This window comes from Tasmannia lanceolata, unplaced genomic scaffold (assembly GCF_043159265.1).
Source record: "Tasmannia lanceolata isolate RefF3 unplaced genomic scaffold, GAP_Taslan_0.1 ptg000015l, whole genome shotgun sequence".
NCBI lineage: Eukaryota > Viridiplantae > Streptophyta > Magnoliopsida > Canellales > Winteraceae > Tasmannia > Tasmannia lanceolata.
Genome location: NW_027518692.1, coordinates 61000236 through 61016342, shown reverse-complemented (window position 1 = coordinate 61016342; position 16107 = coordinate 61000236). Strand labels below are relative to the sequence as shown.

The following is a 16107-nucleotide window of genomic DNA, read 5'->3' as shown; positions in this document are numbered from 1 at the left end:
GACTAGCTAAGATGTTTCTTAGGCAATTATTGCATGTCCGGTGATTTGGCATCCATGTCCCCTCCTTTTACCTCCTAGCCAAATATCTCTAAAAATGTAGAATTTAGCTCAGAGAATGATGCTTCCTCTCTCCCTCTCCTCTCTTTCTACGTTGGTAATAACGCCTCCTCCCACTATTCCTAGTAGATTACCAACGCCTCCTCCCACTATTCCTAGTAGATTTAATGTTTGTCTCATCGCTATCGTCCACTTTGCCTCTAATACAAGCTACCTGCAGCCAAACAGAAGAGAGAGAGGGGTGGAATTTATTAATTCCGTCCCCAAAATACCCTCGATACATATCAAACGTGTATATGCTAAAAAGAACACGGCGATAATTTTTCCCCACCAAAAAAATGTCGGCCGTTGGTTTTCTCAACATGTGCCTACTAGGCTACTAGTGTCGAGTGGGAAACCCCTTGCATTTCACGCGAGCGAGATTTATTCCCATATAAGTACCGGCACCCACACCTCGTTCTTCACTCCCTTCACTCTTTCACAGCTCTCTCTCTCTCTCTCTCTCTCTCTCTCTCTCTCTCTCTCCTTCTCTCCTTCGATTTTTCTAGGGCATCAAAATGGCGACTGAAGAACTCTTCAAGTCCTTAAACTTAAATTCGAGGAATCCTCGATCTTCTCTGATTTTTCTAGGAACCGGTTGTTCGAGCGCTCTACCCTATGCAATGTGCCTTTTACAGCCATCTGATCACCCGTGCGAGGTCTGCTTACAGTCGGTGTCTGTCCCTCCTGAGCAAAATCCCAACTACAGGTGGAAATTTCGGAGATTTGGAGCTTCTAGTGTGATTTGTGTTTTTCTTGTAGCATTTTGTGTTGTGTTTGTGATTTGAACTCGATCCGAGCTAAGATCCGTGAATGCAATCAAAATTAGGCTTTTTAGGGTTTTTTTCTTGAGGATATTTTGTTAGAGCCGTTGTTTTGGTGCTACTTCAGCTACGAATCGATGGATTTGGCTTTGTCTGTGTTTTTCTCGTGGGATTTTGTGTTCTGTGTGTGATTTGGACTCAATCCGAGCTGAGATCCATGAATGCAATCAAAATTAGGTTTATTAGGGCTTTTTTCTTGAGTAGAATTTGTTAGAGTCGTTGTTTTGGTGCTATTTCAGCTACCAATCGATGGATTTCGATGTCTGTGTTTTTCTCGTGGGATTTTGTGTTCTGCGTGTGATTTGAACTCAATCCGAGCTAAGATCCATGAATGCAATCAAAATTAGGTCTATTAGGGTTTTTTTCTCGAGTAGAATTTGTTAGATTCTTTGTTTTGGTGCTATTTCAGCTACCGATTGATGGATTTTACTGAAGTATGAGTTGTTAGGGGTTCTTGTGAGATTTCTGTCAATGCGTGTAATTTGAGCACAACTGAAATAGCAATTCGGGGAAATTGGTTTGGCTTCGAGTCTTTATAGGAATTTTGGGTGAATGTGAATTTGCTGAAATTTGTGTGTTCTTAAAATTTTATGTAGTTAAATTCTTCGTTTTCTATTGGTCGCTACTCTTCTGACGTGGTCATTGTTGGATGCATGATTTGAGCTCAACTTGAGCTATACGCATCGGCATATGAGGATGCTAGGTTTTCACTTTTATGATACTGATTCTGTTGGATATTTGATTTAGTTCATTTTAAGATTTTTCTTGAAACATGAGAGTTTTAGGGTTTTCTCGTGTAATCTCTCTCATATGCATGACATCGGCATAATTCAAACGGGCTCAAATGAAAATCAAGTCTTTCCAGGGCTTTATTCCATGTCCTTTGTGTTGGACGTATATTTCTTGCATTTTGAGGCCTAGACCAAGTCCACTTGTTTTGCTGTAGTTAACTCGCAACTGGAAAAAAAAGATGAATTTTTGTTTGGTTGCATGGCTTGGAAATAGCTTATTATTATTTGTTCATATTGTAGAGAATGTTTTGGAAATTGTGGAAGCATATTGTAGAGAATGATGAGCATAGCTTATTATTATTTTGTTTTTTCTTTTAATGGATTGAGAATTATAAAAGAGGTGCCTTGGCTGCCATCTTTGTTCATCTACATTGAAGTATTAATGTTCTAGAAGCTTATGGGTACTAGCTTTTACAGGTGCAACACATCTCTCCTTATTGATTACTCTCATGCTTGTGGAGAGCACAGCTACATACTGATTGATGTTGGAAAGACCTTTAGGGAACAAGTACTACGGTGGTTAACTCACCATAAGATTCCTCGTGTGGATTCTGTGAGTTCAATCTTTAGAAATACTTGTTCACACATTTAATTTGTTGGCTCCATAGAGTTTCATCGTTCACACTCAAAAGCTTTTGATGATATGTTAACTGTACAAATAAATGAAAGAATAGACGATTTGCAATTCCTTTTCTCCCTTTTTTAAGGAGTTGGTGTATGGTAAATCTTGTCTCCGTTTGAACTTTCTATCTAGTAAGAATTGATCAAAAGCTGAAAAGCCATACATTCTTCCCATATACTCAAAGACGATGGAGTGCCATTGAAAAGCCCTCTCAGTATATCATTGCTCCTAACTTCCTAAAGCGACTCATTTAAACTTTGTCACGCGGAGATAAGAGTCCTAAAGCCCTTGCCAACCAAGGTTTTTTGCATTGTCTAATACCTGCCAATATGTATCATGGAAAAAACAATGCTAGAGTAATTAGTGTATCATACTAAATGTATCAGATGACTGAATGCTTCAAGTTGGTTTTGGTTTGTCTGATATTCATTGCATTCAGCTTTCAAATTATTGCAAATAAAATAACATTATATTTATACCCTCCTATTTTTATGGTAATAAAAAACAATTGAAATTGATTTATTTGCATTAATTGCAGATTATTTTGACTCATGAACATGCAGATGCAGTTCTTGGTCTGGATGATATACGTGCAGTACAACCATATAGTCCTACAAATGATATCGATCCCACTCCCATTTACCTCACTCAATTTGCAATGGATAGGTACTTTCATAATTTTGGTTAATTGTCACACATGAGATTCTCTGTCGATCCCTTCATAAGTGTCTGAACTTGAAAGTGTGTATGCTAAAATATTGAATTGTCTAGATATAATACTGGAACTTGCAATAATATTGATTAGGTGCTCTGATATTCATGATGGCGCTATCTAATAATAATATGCAATGCCAGTTAATTTAATAAAATTTGGAGTTCTTTCTTTTGTTTGCTATTACTTGACCATCTCGGTTGTGGGAGTTTTCTCCCTCGTCAATATATGCATCACCATTCAAAATAAATAAATAAGATTTCTGAGTTGGGCTGGAATATTCTGCTTGGGAAGTTGGCCTCTATCTTTTCACTTCCTTTATTCAATGTTCTTACAAAATTACCCTTAAATTAAAAAGACATAGTATTGTTAGTTATTGGTTCTTCCCATCCAGCAGTGGCTTGGTAGAGTGCGTAGACTAGACATTAACTACTTCAGTGATAGTTTTACTAGGACATTACACTTTTTGTTGGCTCTATTTTTTTGGTGCCTTCTATTATTGGATATCTTTTTGTGTATTCCTCAACTGTTAAGAAAATTCCCTTGACTTTCAATTCGTAACGTGTATAGTTTCACTAGGACATTACACTTTTTGTTGGCTATATTCTTTTGATGCCTTCTATTGTTGGACATCAGACTGGAGAATTTCTTGTGTACTCCTCAGTTATTAAGAAAATTACCTTGACTTTCAATTCATATTATGTAAAATTTTATCCAAAAAACAGCAGAAGGCAATCCTTTGTGGGTTTCCAATGATATCAAGATAGACTTACATGGAGGTGTTTTTTTTTTTTTTTTTTGAAAATTAACTTACATGGAGGTGTTAATGCTTCTGATTTTCATTTAGTCATTTTTAGCACCCATTTAGTACATCTGTTGTATAATCTGTTTTAACTGTCATCTGACACGTGTTCCTTGTACCTTGGAAATAGCATCGTTGTAAAATTTCCATATTTGGTTCCAAAGAAAATTAAAGAAGGACAAGAAGTGAGGCGGGTTGCTCAGCTAGAATGGAAAATAATTGAAAGTCACTGTGAGAAACCGTTTATAACATCAGGCCTACAGTTTGTTCCTTTGCCAGTTACTTGCTCTAATTTTGTCTCTTTGTGGTATTGTAACATTTTACTAGTTGCAACTTTTTTTTTCTACATTGTCTTGTTTTTTATTGCTTAGTTCTGAATGCAGGTGATGCACGGAGAGGATTATATTTCTTTAGGCTTTCTCTTTGGAGAGAAATCTAGAGTTGCGTACGTGTCTGATGTTTCACGATTTCCTCCAAGAACGGAATATGGTATGTCTTGCTTGGTTATGTTTATATTTGCCTAATGTGTGCACTATTTTTTATCAAGGTCCCACCATTTTTTTTTGAATGGTAAGGGCTTTCTGTGTGGCCATTAGGAAGAAAACCTTTTTTTATTTTTCTTGGTATTATTTATGGGCTATTTATATACTTAGTGTATTTCTATTTATTTTTGTGCATTTCTGTATCTTATGCTTTCATTGACTCACATATACATACATACATACATAAAAAAGGGCAGCCCAGTGCACGAGGCTCCCACCATTGCGGGGTCTTGGGAGGGCTAGATGTACACAGCCTTACCCCTGCTTTGCAGAGAGGCTATTTCCACGACTCGAACCCGTGTCAAGGTCACAATATATATATATATATATATATATATATATATATGAGGAAAGTGAAGCTCCACCGCCGGTGTAGGTGTAGCTAACTTAGCTACACCGCCGGCTTAAAAAACAATGGGCCCACATTGTTTTGGTGATCCAAACCATTCATTTGATTGGCCCTCACATAGATAGGGTGTCCACCAAAAATCAGCTCCATAGGATCATCCCAACCCTACGATTTGTGGAGGCAAAAATGAACGTGTAAAAACCTTCACAAATTTGTCCATTTTTGCCTCCACAGTTTGAAGGGTTGGGATGATCCTATGGAGCTGATTTTTGGTGGACACCCTATCTATGTGAGGGCCAATCAAATGAATGGTTTGGATCACCAAAACAATGTGGGCCCATTGTATTTTAAGCCGGCGGTGTAGCTAAGTTAGCTACACCGGCGGTGTAGCTTCAAAGAACTGTACGGACCACATCATAGGTTGATCCAAACCATCCATGTGATGGAACACAACAGAAATAGGTTGTGCCCGTAAAATCATTTCCATAGGCTGATCCTAGCCCTCCAATCTATAGAGGTTTCCATAATATGTTGTTCCTCTTAAGGTGCCCGGAATTCGTCAATATTTTGAAAGGTATCCTGAATTCGTAGTATTATGTAATTTGTTCACAAAAATCTGTAGTATTGTGTAACATATGCACCCAATCTGTAATTGTGCAAGGACAAAACGCCACCATGTTGACTTTGTGGACAAAATGTATAATAAAAAATTCATCAAGAAGGGTAAAATAGGTATTGTGAAGGGTGTAGAGGATTGAAATTATGTTGCTTTAATGGGGGCCTTTGTTAAAAAGCATAAAGGAGGGGATAGGATTGAAAATATGTGGGTTGAATCAGGGACGAATCTAGGAATTTGCCTCGGGGGGGCTAACCAAGGTTTAAAATTTCGGTTTCGGTAACCGTTTTGGACCCCACCAAAAACCGAAATTTTGGATTTCGCCGAAATTTCGGTTCGAGATTTGGTAATTTGGTTCCAAATTCCGGACCGAAATTTGGATCACTTTTTTTTTTAATAAATAATGTCATTAAACTGAAATTTTGCCGAAATTTGGTAAAGGGCGAAAAATGGAATTTTGGAAAATTCCGGTTTCGGTCCCCACCGGTATCCGAAATTTCAGTCGAAATTTTAAACCATGGGGCTAACAAAGGTCAGGGCAAACAAATGTTGTTATATAATAACCAATAAGTTTTCATAAATTACAAAAAAGCATTGAGGGCTGGCCCTATCTTTCTTTCTAATAATATTTTGGTCAATCCAAAGGCAGCCAATGCTATCTATGTCCAATCAGAAAAGTGTAAAACAAACTTAGTAGTGTCATTATCAGACTATGGTAGCACAAATATCATTCACCTCAAAAAAGAGAATAAGTTGCAAGGAAAAAAAGAATTTTCACCCCAAATAAGGGTATCTATCTCAATTTTGTTGTCTTTCAATGCTTTCTCTTTTCGTTTGTTTTTTCTTTCTTTCAATACACAGTTGTAGCAGGTAATAGACATCAATGCTAAAGCCTAAAATCAATGCTAAAACAACCTTATTTTATTTAGTCTTGAAGAAACCTACCAAATCCCTCCAAGCATTCTATTCTCTTATCCTTTTTTTTCTCTTTCCAAAAAGATTGAAAGAGAAAGAGGGATTGATAGATTGAGAGAGAATGAGGGAAAATTGAGAGAGAAAGATTGAAATCAAGATCTCTGATAATAAAAAAAATAGATTGACAGAGGAAAATAGATGTAGATATTGAGAAAGAAAGAGAGGGAGATTGAGAAAAAAAAGTGGGAAAGATTGAAAGAGAAAGAGAGAGAGAGGAATAGAGAGATTGAGAGAGAAAGAGGGAAGATTGAGAGAGAAAGAGCGATAAACATACCTAAATGGCTGAACGAGATTGCCGGATTAGCGTGGAGTATGTAGATGTGAAGATGGAAGAAACAGAACTCTAGAAATTGCTTGGAGATGGAAGAATAAAAGTATAAAACCCTAGAGACTGAAAACGTTTTTAACTTTTGTGAAATACACGTTATGCCAAGAGAGAAAGGGACGATTTACTTTTTAGGGCTGCACAAAAAACTGGCCAAACCGATAAACCGAACCGAACCGAACCAGACCTTTAGGTTTGGTTTGGTTTGGTTTTTCTAGGCATTGGTTCGGTCACAGTTTAAAATTTTACCGAACCGATCCCATCGGTTTGGTTCATGGTTTTTGAGTTTTAATTTAATTTGAAAATTAACCGAACCGAACAGAGAAATGGAGAAAAAGACAAACTGATTTTGTGTCATTATCAAATCTAAGGTGAGTTAATACTTAATATCATTTGCAAAGAGAAGAGGGGTGATCTAAACAAGAGATGTGTGCCTATATCAATTCCCTATATTCAAAAGTAATGATACATTGATACATTCATCCCTTCCCCTTAGAAGTGTAAAAGAATAGTCATAAATATTTAGAGGGTCTGCTCAAGAGAAGAAAAAGGGAGCGGGGGGGGGGGGGGGGGAATATGAATTGAATTACTTTATTTGTATTAAACTTATATATGATTGTGTATTTGTGTTGATGACTTGATTTGGATATGTTCTAAAGTTGATGGTTGGATTGATGGCTGATTTGGATAGATAAAACTTTTTTTTATTTATAGATATACGTATTTAACCGGATAAACCATGAACCAAACCGGCCAAAATCGGTTCGGTTTGGTTCAGTTATCCCCCCATCAGTTCGGTTACGGTTTGGATTTTCTCCAAACCGATGGGATCGGTTCGGTTCAGAAAAACTCCCTAAACCGAACCCGACCGAACTGTGTGCAGCCTTATTACTTTTTGCGCAAAAGATCTATAGAAAGGCCAAAAAGACCAAAAGGGCAATTGCACGGCATTCTTGGAATTTAATTAACATCTGAAAAACATTTCGGATTTTCAGGGGGCCCCCCTGGAACCCCCCTTGGCTCCGTCTCTGGGTTGGATGGGTGCCTTTGTTAAAAAAAGTCAAAAAAAGTGATGTCTAATTCTATTAGAATTTTGGGAGAAATTCAAATAAATCTCTCATTTTCTCTTCTGCTATATATATAGAGAAATTATATGATGCCCGACCGTCAAAATGTAAAGAGCGGAAGGAGACAAAACCTGCTGCCTTGGTTTTTTAACCAAGGAAAAGTAAAAAACGGTGCTAACCCTTGGATTAAAAATCAAGGGAGAGAGGTTCTCTCTCTCTCTCTCTCCACCTTTTATTTTGACGGTCGGGCATCATATAATTTCTCACACACACACACACACACACACACACACATATATATATATATATATATATATATATATAGAGAGAGAGAGAGAGAGATAATAGAGTTCCTAAGGTGTCACCTCATATAGCTTATATGAGGTGGCGCACACAAAACATAAGGGGCCCACATTTTTGGGGTGATCCAAACCACTCATTTGAAAGGCCCTTAGATGGATATGGTGCCTACAAAAAATCAGGTCCATAGGATCATCCTAACCCTTCAATTTATGGAGGTTTATACCCATCCATTTCAACCTCCACAAATGGAAGGGTTAGGATGATCCTATGAAGTTAATTTTTTGGGCACACCCTATCTATGTGAGGGCCTATCAAATGAATGCTTTGGATCATCCAAACAAAGTGGGCCCCTTATGTTTTTAAGCGCCACCTCATATAAGCTATATGAGGTGACACCTTAGGAACTTTATTCTCTTATATATATATATGGGAAAACGGTTTCTACACACATGTGTAGATAAGTTATCTACACACTAGCTGATGGCATATTGTTTGGGTGATCCAAACCATTCATTTGATTGGCCCTCACATAGATAGAGTGTCCATAAAAAACCAGCTCCATAGGATCATCCCAACCCTACGATTTGTGGAGATAAAATGGACGTGTATAAACCTTCACAAATTTGTCCATTTTTTGCCTCCACGGTTCGAAGGGTTAGGATGATCCTATGGAGCTGATTTTTTTTGGACACCCTATCTATGTGAGGGCCAATCAAATGAATGGTTTGGATCACCCAAACAATGTGGGCTTCCACTGTATTTTAAGCTAGTGTGTAGATAACTAATCTACACGTGTGTAGAAACAGTTCTCTCTCGCACCAAGCTTAGGTGCGGTCAAGGGCCCCAAACTCATGTGGGCACACTTTGTTGGGATGATCCAAAGCATTCATTTGAAAGGCCCTTACATAGATGGGGTATGTACAAAAAATCAGCTCCATAGGATCATCCTAACCCATCCATTTGTGGAGGTCAAAATGGACAGACACCGTTTGCCACAAATCTGCCCACTTTTGCCCTCCACTTTTGGAGGCGTTAGGATGATCCAATGGACCTGATTTTTTGTACACACCCTATCTATGATGGGGCCTTGCAAAGGAATGGTTTTGATCATCACAAAAAATGTGGGACCCATGTGTTTGGGCCCTCGACTGCACCTAAGCTTAGGTGCGCTGGACCGCACACTCCTTTTACTATATATATATATATATATATGAGGAATAAGATTGTACGCTCGACCGTACCTAAAGTTAGGTACGGTAGAGTGCCAAATCACATGGGTCCCACATTTTTGGTGAGCATCTAAACCATTCATTTGCAAGGCCCCATCATAGATAGGGTGCATACCAAAAATCAGCTCCATAGGATCATCCTAACCCATCCATTTGTGGAGGCCAAAATGGAGAGACAGTGTTTGTCCACAAATCTGCCCATTTTGGCCTCCAGTTTTGGAGGGGTTAGGATGATTCAATGGTGCTGATTTTTGGTATGCACCCTATCTATGATGGGGCCTTGCAAATGAATGGTTTAGATGCCCACCAAAAATGGGGGACCCATGTGATTTGGCACTCTACCGTACCTAACTTTAGGTACGGTCGAGCGTACAATCCTTTTCCTCTCTCTCTCTCTCTCTCTCTCTATATATATATATATATATATATATATATATAATGTATCTTTACTATAGGCACTGACTATATTAACACATCAATTTGTGGGATTTCTTAGCGCTGCTATGTCTGACGCCTCATGTTTGTGTCTAAACTACATAGGAAGTATGTGAGTTTGGTGTATACATCTAAGCTATGTTTGGTTGTGCGGGGTTGGCTCGGAAAGTAGTGGAATTTCATTGCAATTTTGGCAACCAAACAAGGAATCGGCATTCTTTAGCATTTGAAATTCCAATGAATGCCAAACGTTTGTGCCACCAAACATAGCCTAGGGAATTTTTTTTCGAGGGAACCATATGATTAGTTAAAGAACGCTGGAGATATATGATTTTTAATCGATCTCCCAGAGAATCAATTTGATATTGTAACCAAGAATGGGACTTATGGAATCATGCTCATCTCTGGGTCCGGTTGTGGTCTAGTCCGACATGTAGATTACCACCCCTCTCTCTCTCTCTCTCTCTCTCTCTCTCTCTCTCCACCAAACAACGTTGTATATTGAAGTGCAGACTGTGCTTTTCTGTATATGTCGAATGTGATCCAACCTACATCTTTCTTTTATCTCTTTTGCCCACTCCCATTGTGCCACATATTTACCTCTGTTGTCACGCCACTCCAACCATGCCACCTCTCTCCAAACCACACAACAAAATAGCCTGAAGAAAAAACACCCACCTGTGTCCCCAATGACCCAACCTAACAACATGATGCTGCCCAGACATGTCTTAACCTACTTCACCACCTTCGCCTTTCAGGAGTGGTCGGGTGGTCCATGTCAAGGCCAAGGTCCGATGCGGCTCTAATCTTGCACAAGATATCTATATTGTAATGCATCTTTAATATAAGCATGCATTGTAGGGACAATCAATTTGTGGGATTTCCTAGTGTTGCCATGTCCGACACCTCATGAAACGTATGAAAACTACGTAGGAAGAATGTGAGTTTTGTATACATCCATGTAACCTTGTTTCAGGGGAACCATAAAATGAGTTAAAGAATGCTGAAAGATATGTATTCTTAAATCAATCTCGTAGTGAATTAATTTAATATTGTAAGTACGAATGGGACCTATGGAATCATGCTCATCTCGAGTGCGACATGGAGAATCTCTCTCTCTCTCTCTCTCTCTCTCTCTCTCTATATATATATATATATATATATATATATATATATATATATATTTAAGTTTGTACTATGCTTTTGTGTACATGTCAAGCTGAATATGACCCAACCTACCTCTTTCTCTTCTTATCTCTTTTACCCACATTGTTCTCTCTCTCTCTCTCTCTCTCTCTCTCTCTCTCTCTCCCCGTATACACGACAAAAAAGCCTAGAGAAAAACCACCACCCCTCCCAACAACATGATGCCACCCGAACATCTCTCTTATCCTAGATCATCACCTTACCCTGCCAAGGAGTTGTGGGAGTGGATCGATATCAAGGCCAAGGCCCAATGCGAGTCATGTGACTATGCTAGAGCTCCTCATGGCCAGCTATATTCTACCACCAGTCCTCTCTTCAGCACTCCCTATCCTTCCATCTTGGCAACAAGCTCTGCTCTTCCACTTTCCTTGTCGACCTCTTCCTCCACTCACCCTTAGACACTTCTCTCCACTCTGTCATCATCGCCTAGCTTCACCCTCTGCCAACAAGACAACATCTGGTCTGTGGTCTGCCACTCACTCGTGGAAATTGGGATGCTTCATTTTCTTATTATTTTCCATTTTATAGGTGCTAGATTTGATTAGTCTCTGTGTGTGTGTGTGCGCGCGCGCGTGCGTGCTTCTCTGTGCATTATGCATGGGAATTCTTTTTTTTTTTTGTAGGTAAGTTGGGATTGAACCTCTGACCTCGGGATTGAAAAACATTGTCTTTTCCAATTGAGCTAGAGGTTCAACATGGGAATCCTGCTAGTAAGTTCTATATGACTATCCTGCTTCTGAGTTATGCAACTGAGACATGCGTGTATTGGCATCAGATACTGCGACTTCAAGTTGCTGGATACGATGACATCTCTATGATACATTGAAATGTAGAAAGGCCCAAAAATGAGGAAAATTGGAAAATATGTATCTAATAATTATGAAGGGTACAAGAAACTAGCTAAATTCCCTAAAAACGTTTTTGTATTTGTTGCATAGCTCGAGTTAAAGTTGGTTCTTGTATTCTATATAAAAAAATTGTTTCATTGCAATTTTTATTAATGAAATTCTTCTGCAGTTATTTCGAAGACTGGAGCTGGGCAGTTGGATCTCCTGATCTTGGACACTCTTTACAAGGTCAGTGTATAAGTTAGTTACGCGGTTACGCCATCATATGTGTCTCTCCTCACTACTATAGTGTTGCTATTATTCTTGCTCTTTCTTACATAAATGATTATTCGACAAATGGGTTGCACAATTCCTAGTCTTTTTTGTATTTTGTTGGGATACTTTCCCATGTTGGAACTTTCGACAGTTGGTGTTCTCTCTGTGAGTTCTCTTTCTTGATTCAACTTTCAAGTCATAGTGCTGCTGCTTATCCTAAGACTGGTCACATGAAATAAGTTCTGTATTCATTCAATTATTGTTACCAATGTCCATTAAAAAAGTGATCAACTCATAGCTTGGCTAAGCTGACTTAATTTTGGCACTGTGTGCTGAGTTGAAACTGTAAAAACTGGCTCGACTTCATTTATTTCAACCTTAGTGTTTTTTTATGAGTGGCAATGAATCATTAATAGGCAAGAAATAATGTACAGCTCTGACTGAGGAGGTCAGAGAGATAGAAGAGATAAGAAAAAAATATAAAATCACAAGCCAATAAGATACAACCAACCCCTATCACGGGGAAAGAAATTAAAAAGATGGAGCTTGCTTCTCACAACTCATTCCCTAGCCAATCTATCTGCATCCGATTTAGCTGATCTTTTCACGTGTTGGAAAGAAGCTCTTGATTCCCCTAGTTGGTCCATTTTTTTTTGAAATGGCAATAATTATATATAGCAAATTTAGGAGGCCGAGATGGACCACCCATATCTACAATAGGAAGCAAGAAAGAAACAGGAACGAAGAAAAAACAAAATACAGAGAAAACCCCTTTTCAGGGAGGAAGGTGGTCGAACCACATAATAGAACCACCGGAGACACCACAGAGAAAACCCCTAGTTGGTCCATAATCTCATCTATCCAACTCGCAAATCTTCAGGGTGCAAACAACTACCATTTAACCATCTAATTACATTGAGAGAGTCTCCCACCACTATCACTCTCGCTAAGTTAGGCTGCTCAATCAAACTTAATACCCTGGAGAACCGCTCTAACCTTTGCTTCATTAGAGTCCGCGATCCCCGAGGTCCGGAGAAAGCCTAAAGCGTAGCACCATCCGCATTTCTAAGAAACCCACCCACCCCTGCAGGACCTTGTTTTCTCAAGCTCGATCCATCAAAGTTTAGATTGAGGAAACCCAAAGGTGGAGGAGACGAACTTTGAGACACTAGTTCTATCCGAGCGCCACCATCAACCTTAGTTGATCTATTGTATTGTTGAAAAATCAAATGGCCTTGTGGATATGACCCACGTGACCAAGGGACAGCATGTTTATAGTTGAATTGAACAGTTTTATATGCTTACAAGACTTGTACTGGGGTGTCTGGTTGCCATAAGTTAAGACAGCTTAACACTCCTGTTGAAGGAGGTGTCTTCCTTCAAACTTTACTCTAAGCTGGGATCCAGTTATTTACTTATTTAGTACCAGATGTCAACTTTTCTTTTGTGGAATAGTCTGTGTCCCATAGTTCCATTCCATCTCTCTTGGTTTTTTATCTTGTACCGCTAAAAACCAATTCAGGATGCAATATCTATTCAATGATTTAATACTTGAATGAGTTTCCTTACTACTTGACTAAGCTGGTTTTAAATTCAAGAAACTGTTTTTATCATACTAATGGATATCCTATTGAATTATGTGGTTTTTAATACTTGAATGAGTTCTCTTACTAATTGCTCACAACCTACATTAAACAAGGTATCAAACACATTTACCTTGGAAATCATACTCTTACACATTTTTAAGTCATTGCAATACTTAAAGATGTATTTTATAGATATATTAGCTCATTTAAAACATTAGATACAAAAGCATGTGTCTAGAGAATTCACTAAAATTATAATGATTGTAATGGATTTCTAAATACTTCAACGTAATTGCTTTATCTTTCTCTAATAAATCTAGCAGGGTTCCCACCTAACCCCAGCTTGCCTAGAAAAACAAAACCCAACAAGGGAAAAATTGAATAAGATTATTTCCTTGTACTCATGTTGATGTATGTTCAATGTGGAAAACTTTTAAAATATCAGCGTCCTTGATACATAACTTTGTTTTCCTGATACATTGAGACTGAACATTGTTCTGAATTCTGATACTTTTTTCCTTTTCTATCTCATACAGAATGGATCTCATAATACTCACTTTTGCTTGCCTCAGGTTGGCTAGTTTTGCAATTTATTAAAGTTTTCATTTTACTTTAAAATAATTATGGATAAAATTCCTTATGCAAAAACTGGTGAAATTTTCAGACTCTTGATGCTGTGAAGAGGATCTGTCCGAAACGAGCTGTACTCATTGGAATGACCCATGAATTTGATCACCACAAGGACAACGAGGAACTTGCGGATTGGTCTAGAAGGTATAGGAAATTACAAATCTACTTCTTGATCTAATCAAAGTTTCTGAACAATGCTTTAATTAAATTTTCCAATGAAACCTTACCAATTTAGGGAACTGATATTATATTGAATATTCTACATTCAGAGAAGGGATACCGGTCCAGCTTTCTCACGATGGTCTGAGAATCCCCATTGACTTGTAATGAGGTATGTTCACTAGATTTAAAATATTACTCATATTTTCCTGCTCTTTGCTGAAATGGATGTACTCCGATAATATTTTTTTTCGTGCTGCTTTATCTGCACAGAAGGTTTATGAAATTAGTCGGTTTTACCATGGTTTTGGTGCTTACATGTGATGTTCAAAAGCTCATAAAATGAGTTGGAACCTGGAACGTCACTACATGTGGTGTTCAAAAACTCATAAAATGAGTTGGAACGTCGCTATGTTGACTCAGCTAGGCTGGGGTTAGATTACCGATTCCAGACTTTAGTTTATAAAGAAAACAGCCAAATTAACAGACAGCTGACTTTCAGAAAACTTAGTTTTGAAGCATGGAACTTTACTATGCTGGCTCTGTTAGGTTGGATTGGAATACTGAAACCAAACTCTGATTTATACAGAATTCAGCCAGTTGATGATTGACTTGGCTCATTTTCAAATTCAAGAAGCTATTTTCATCACACTAAATGGATATCATAATAAATTATCTGAAGGTATAGATTTTTATATGGTGGCAAAATCGTTCATTGGCATTTTGCATGTTAAATTCTCGGATCAAAGTTGAAGGACGGACGAAAGGCCAAAGCCAATATCTGTTCCATCTATTGCATATAAATATTGAAATTTCTAACAACCCTAATTCTAAGGGTGAAACTAGTTACTGAAGTGTAGTATAGGGCAATTAAAGTTCACGCAGCAGTTGCCATGAAATTTAGAGGATTCTTCATTTCTCAGATATTTTGTTTCATGTTTAGGTTTGATAACTTGAAAATTCTACAAATCCCAATGGACATATTTTTAAAATCATTTGTCTGTGTGAACTTATAAATTGATGCAGAGGAAGCTGGCGAGAGCATTGTTGCTGCTGGATGAGGTCTTGGATTCATTCTTTTCTTGTCACAGTCTTGCTTTTACCTTGTTATGACATTTGCACAACAATTTTCTTAAGTTTCGATCTATTTTCTTCTTTAATTACTGGAAAAGAATTTTAAATTTCTAAGATTTAGATTTCAAGGGTTTTGTTTCTTACTGTCTGTTTGGTTTTATAATTTCTGGGATTTACTGGGTGTTTTTTTTTTTTTTTTGTTGGTTGTGGGATGCTACGTCTTCTACTAGTGGTCTTTGGTTGGATGTTTTGATTCAAACTACTGAGAGACTGTTTGGCATGTCTCTCCCTTGTCTACCCATGAGGCATGATTTCTCCCCCATCAAATTACTTGAAAAAAGAAGAAGATTTTTTGCGAGTAGTCTTAGGATTTAGCACCCTTTCTCTCTTTCTATACATTGGTAATGACACCCTTACTGCCCCTTATTTTTGTATTGACATGTTGCACCCGTAAACTACTTAAAAGTTGACAACCAAACACTACTTATTAGTTATTACCACTCTATGAGGAGACTCCTTCACTGCTATTACATGTTGACTACTTCAGTTCTAAATTCTAATTTGCTACTAGTCTAAAGGCAACTAGGTGCAACCAGACTGACCCTTAGGAAAAGTATCTTTAGTTTTATTGGAAAGATGGTGGATAGATAGATTAAACAGT

The 16107-nt window shown here is 38.0% G+C and overlaps 1 protein-coding gene across 1 annotated transcript; it reads left to right on the top strand.

Annotated features, from left to right (window-relative positions):
- Positions 1–449: 449 nt before the first annotated feature.
- Positions 450–15589, top strand: LOC143846386 (putative hydrolase C777.06c). Its single transcript, XM_077354817.1, has 10 exons — positions 450–805; positions 2129–2264; positions 2872–2999; positions 3978–4125; positions 4231–4336; positions 11912–11970; positions 14120–14155; positions 14248–14357; positions 14483–14544; positions 15399–15589. Exons 1-9 carry the CDS (start codon positions 615–617, stop codon positions 14538–14540), a joined length of 972 nt encoding a protein of 323 aa, XP_077210932.1. The 5' UTR covers positions 450–614; the 3' UTR covers positions 14541–14544; positions 15399–15589.
- Positions 15590–16107: the final 518 nt, after the last annotated feature.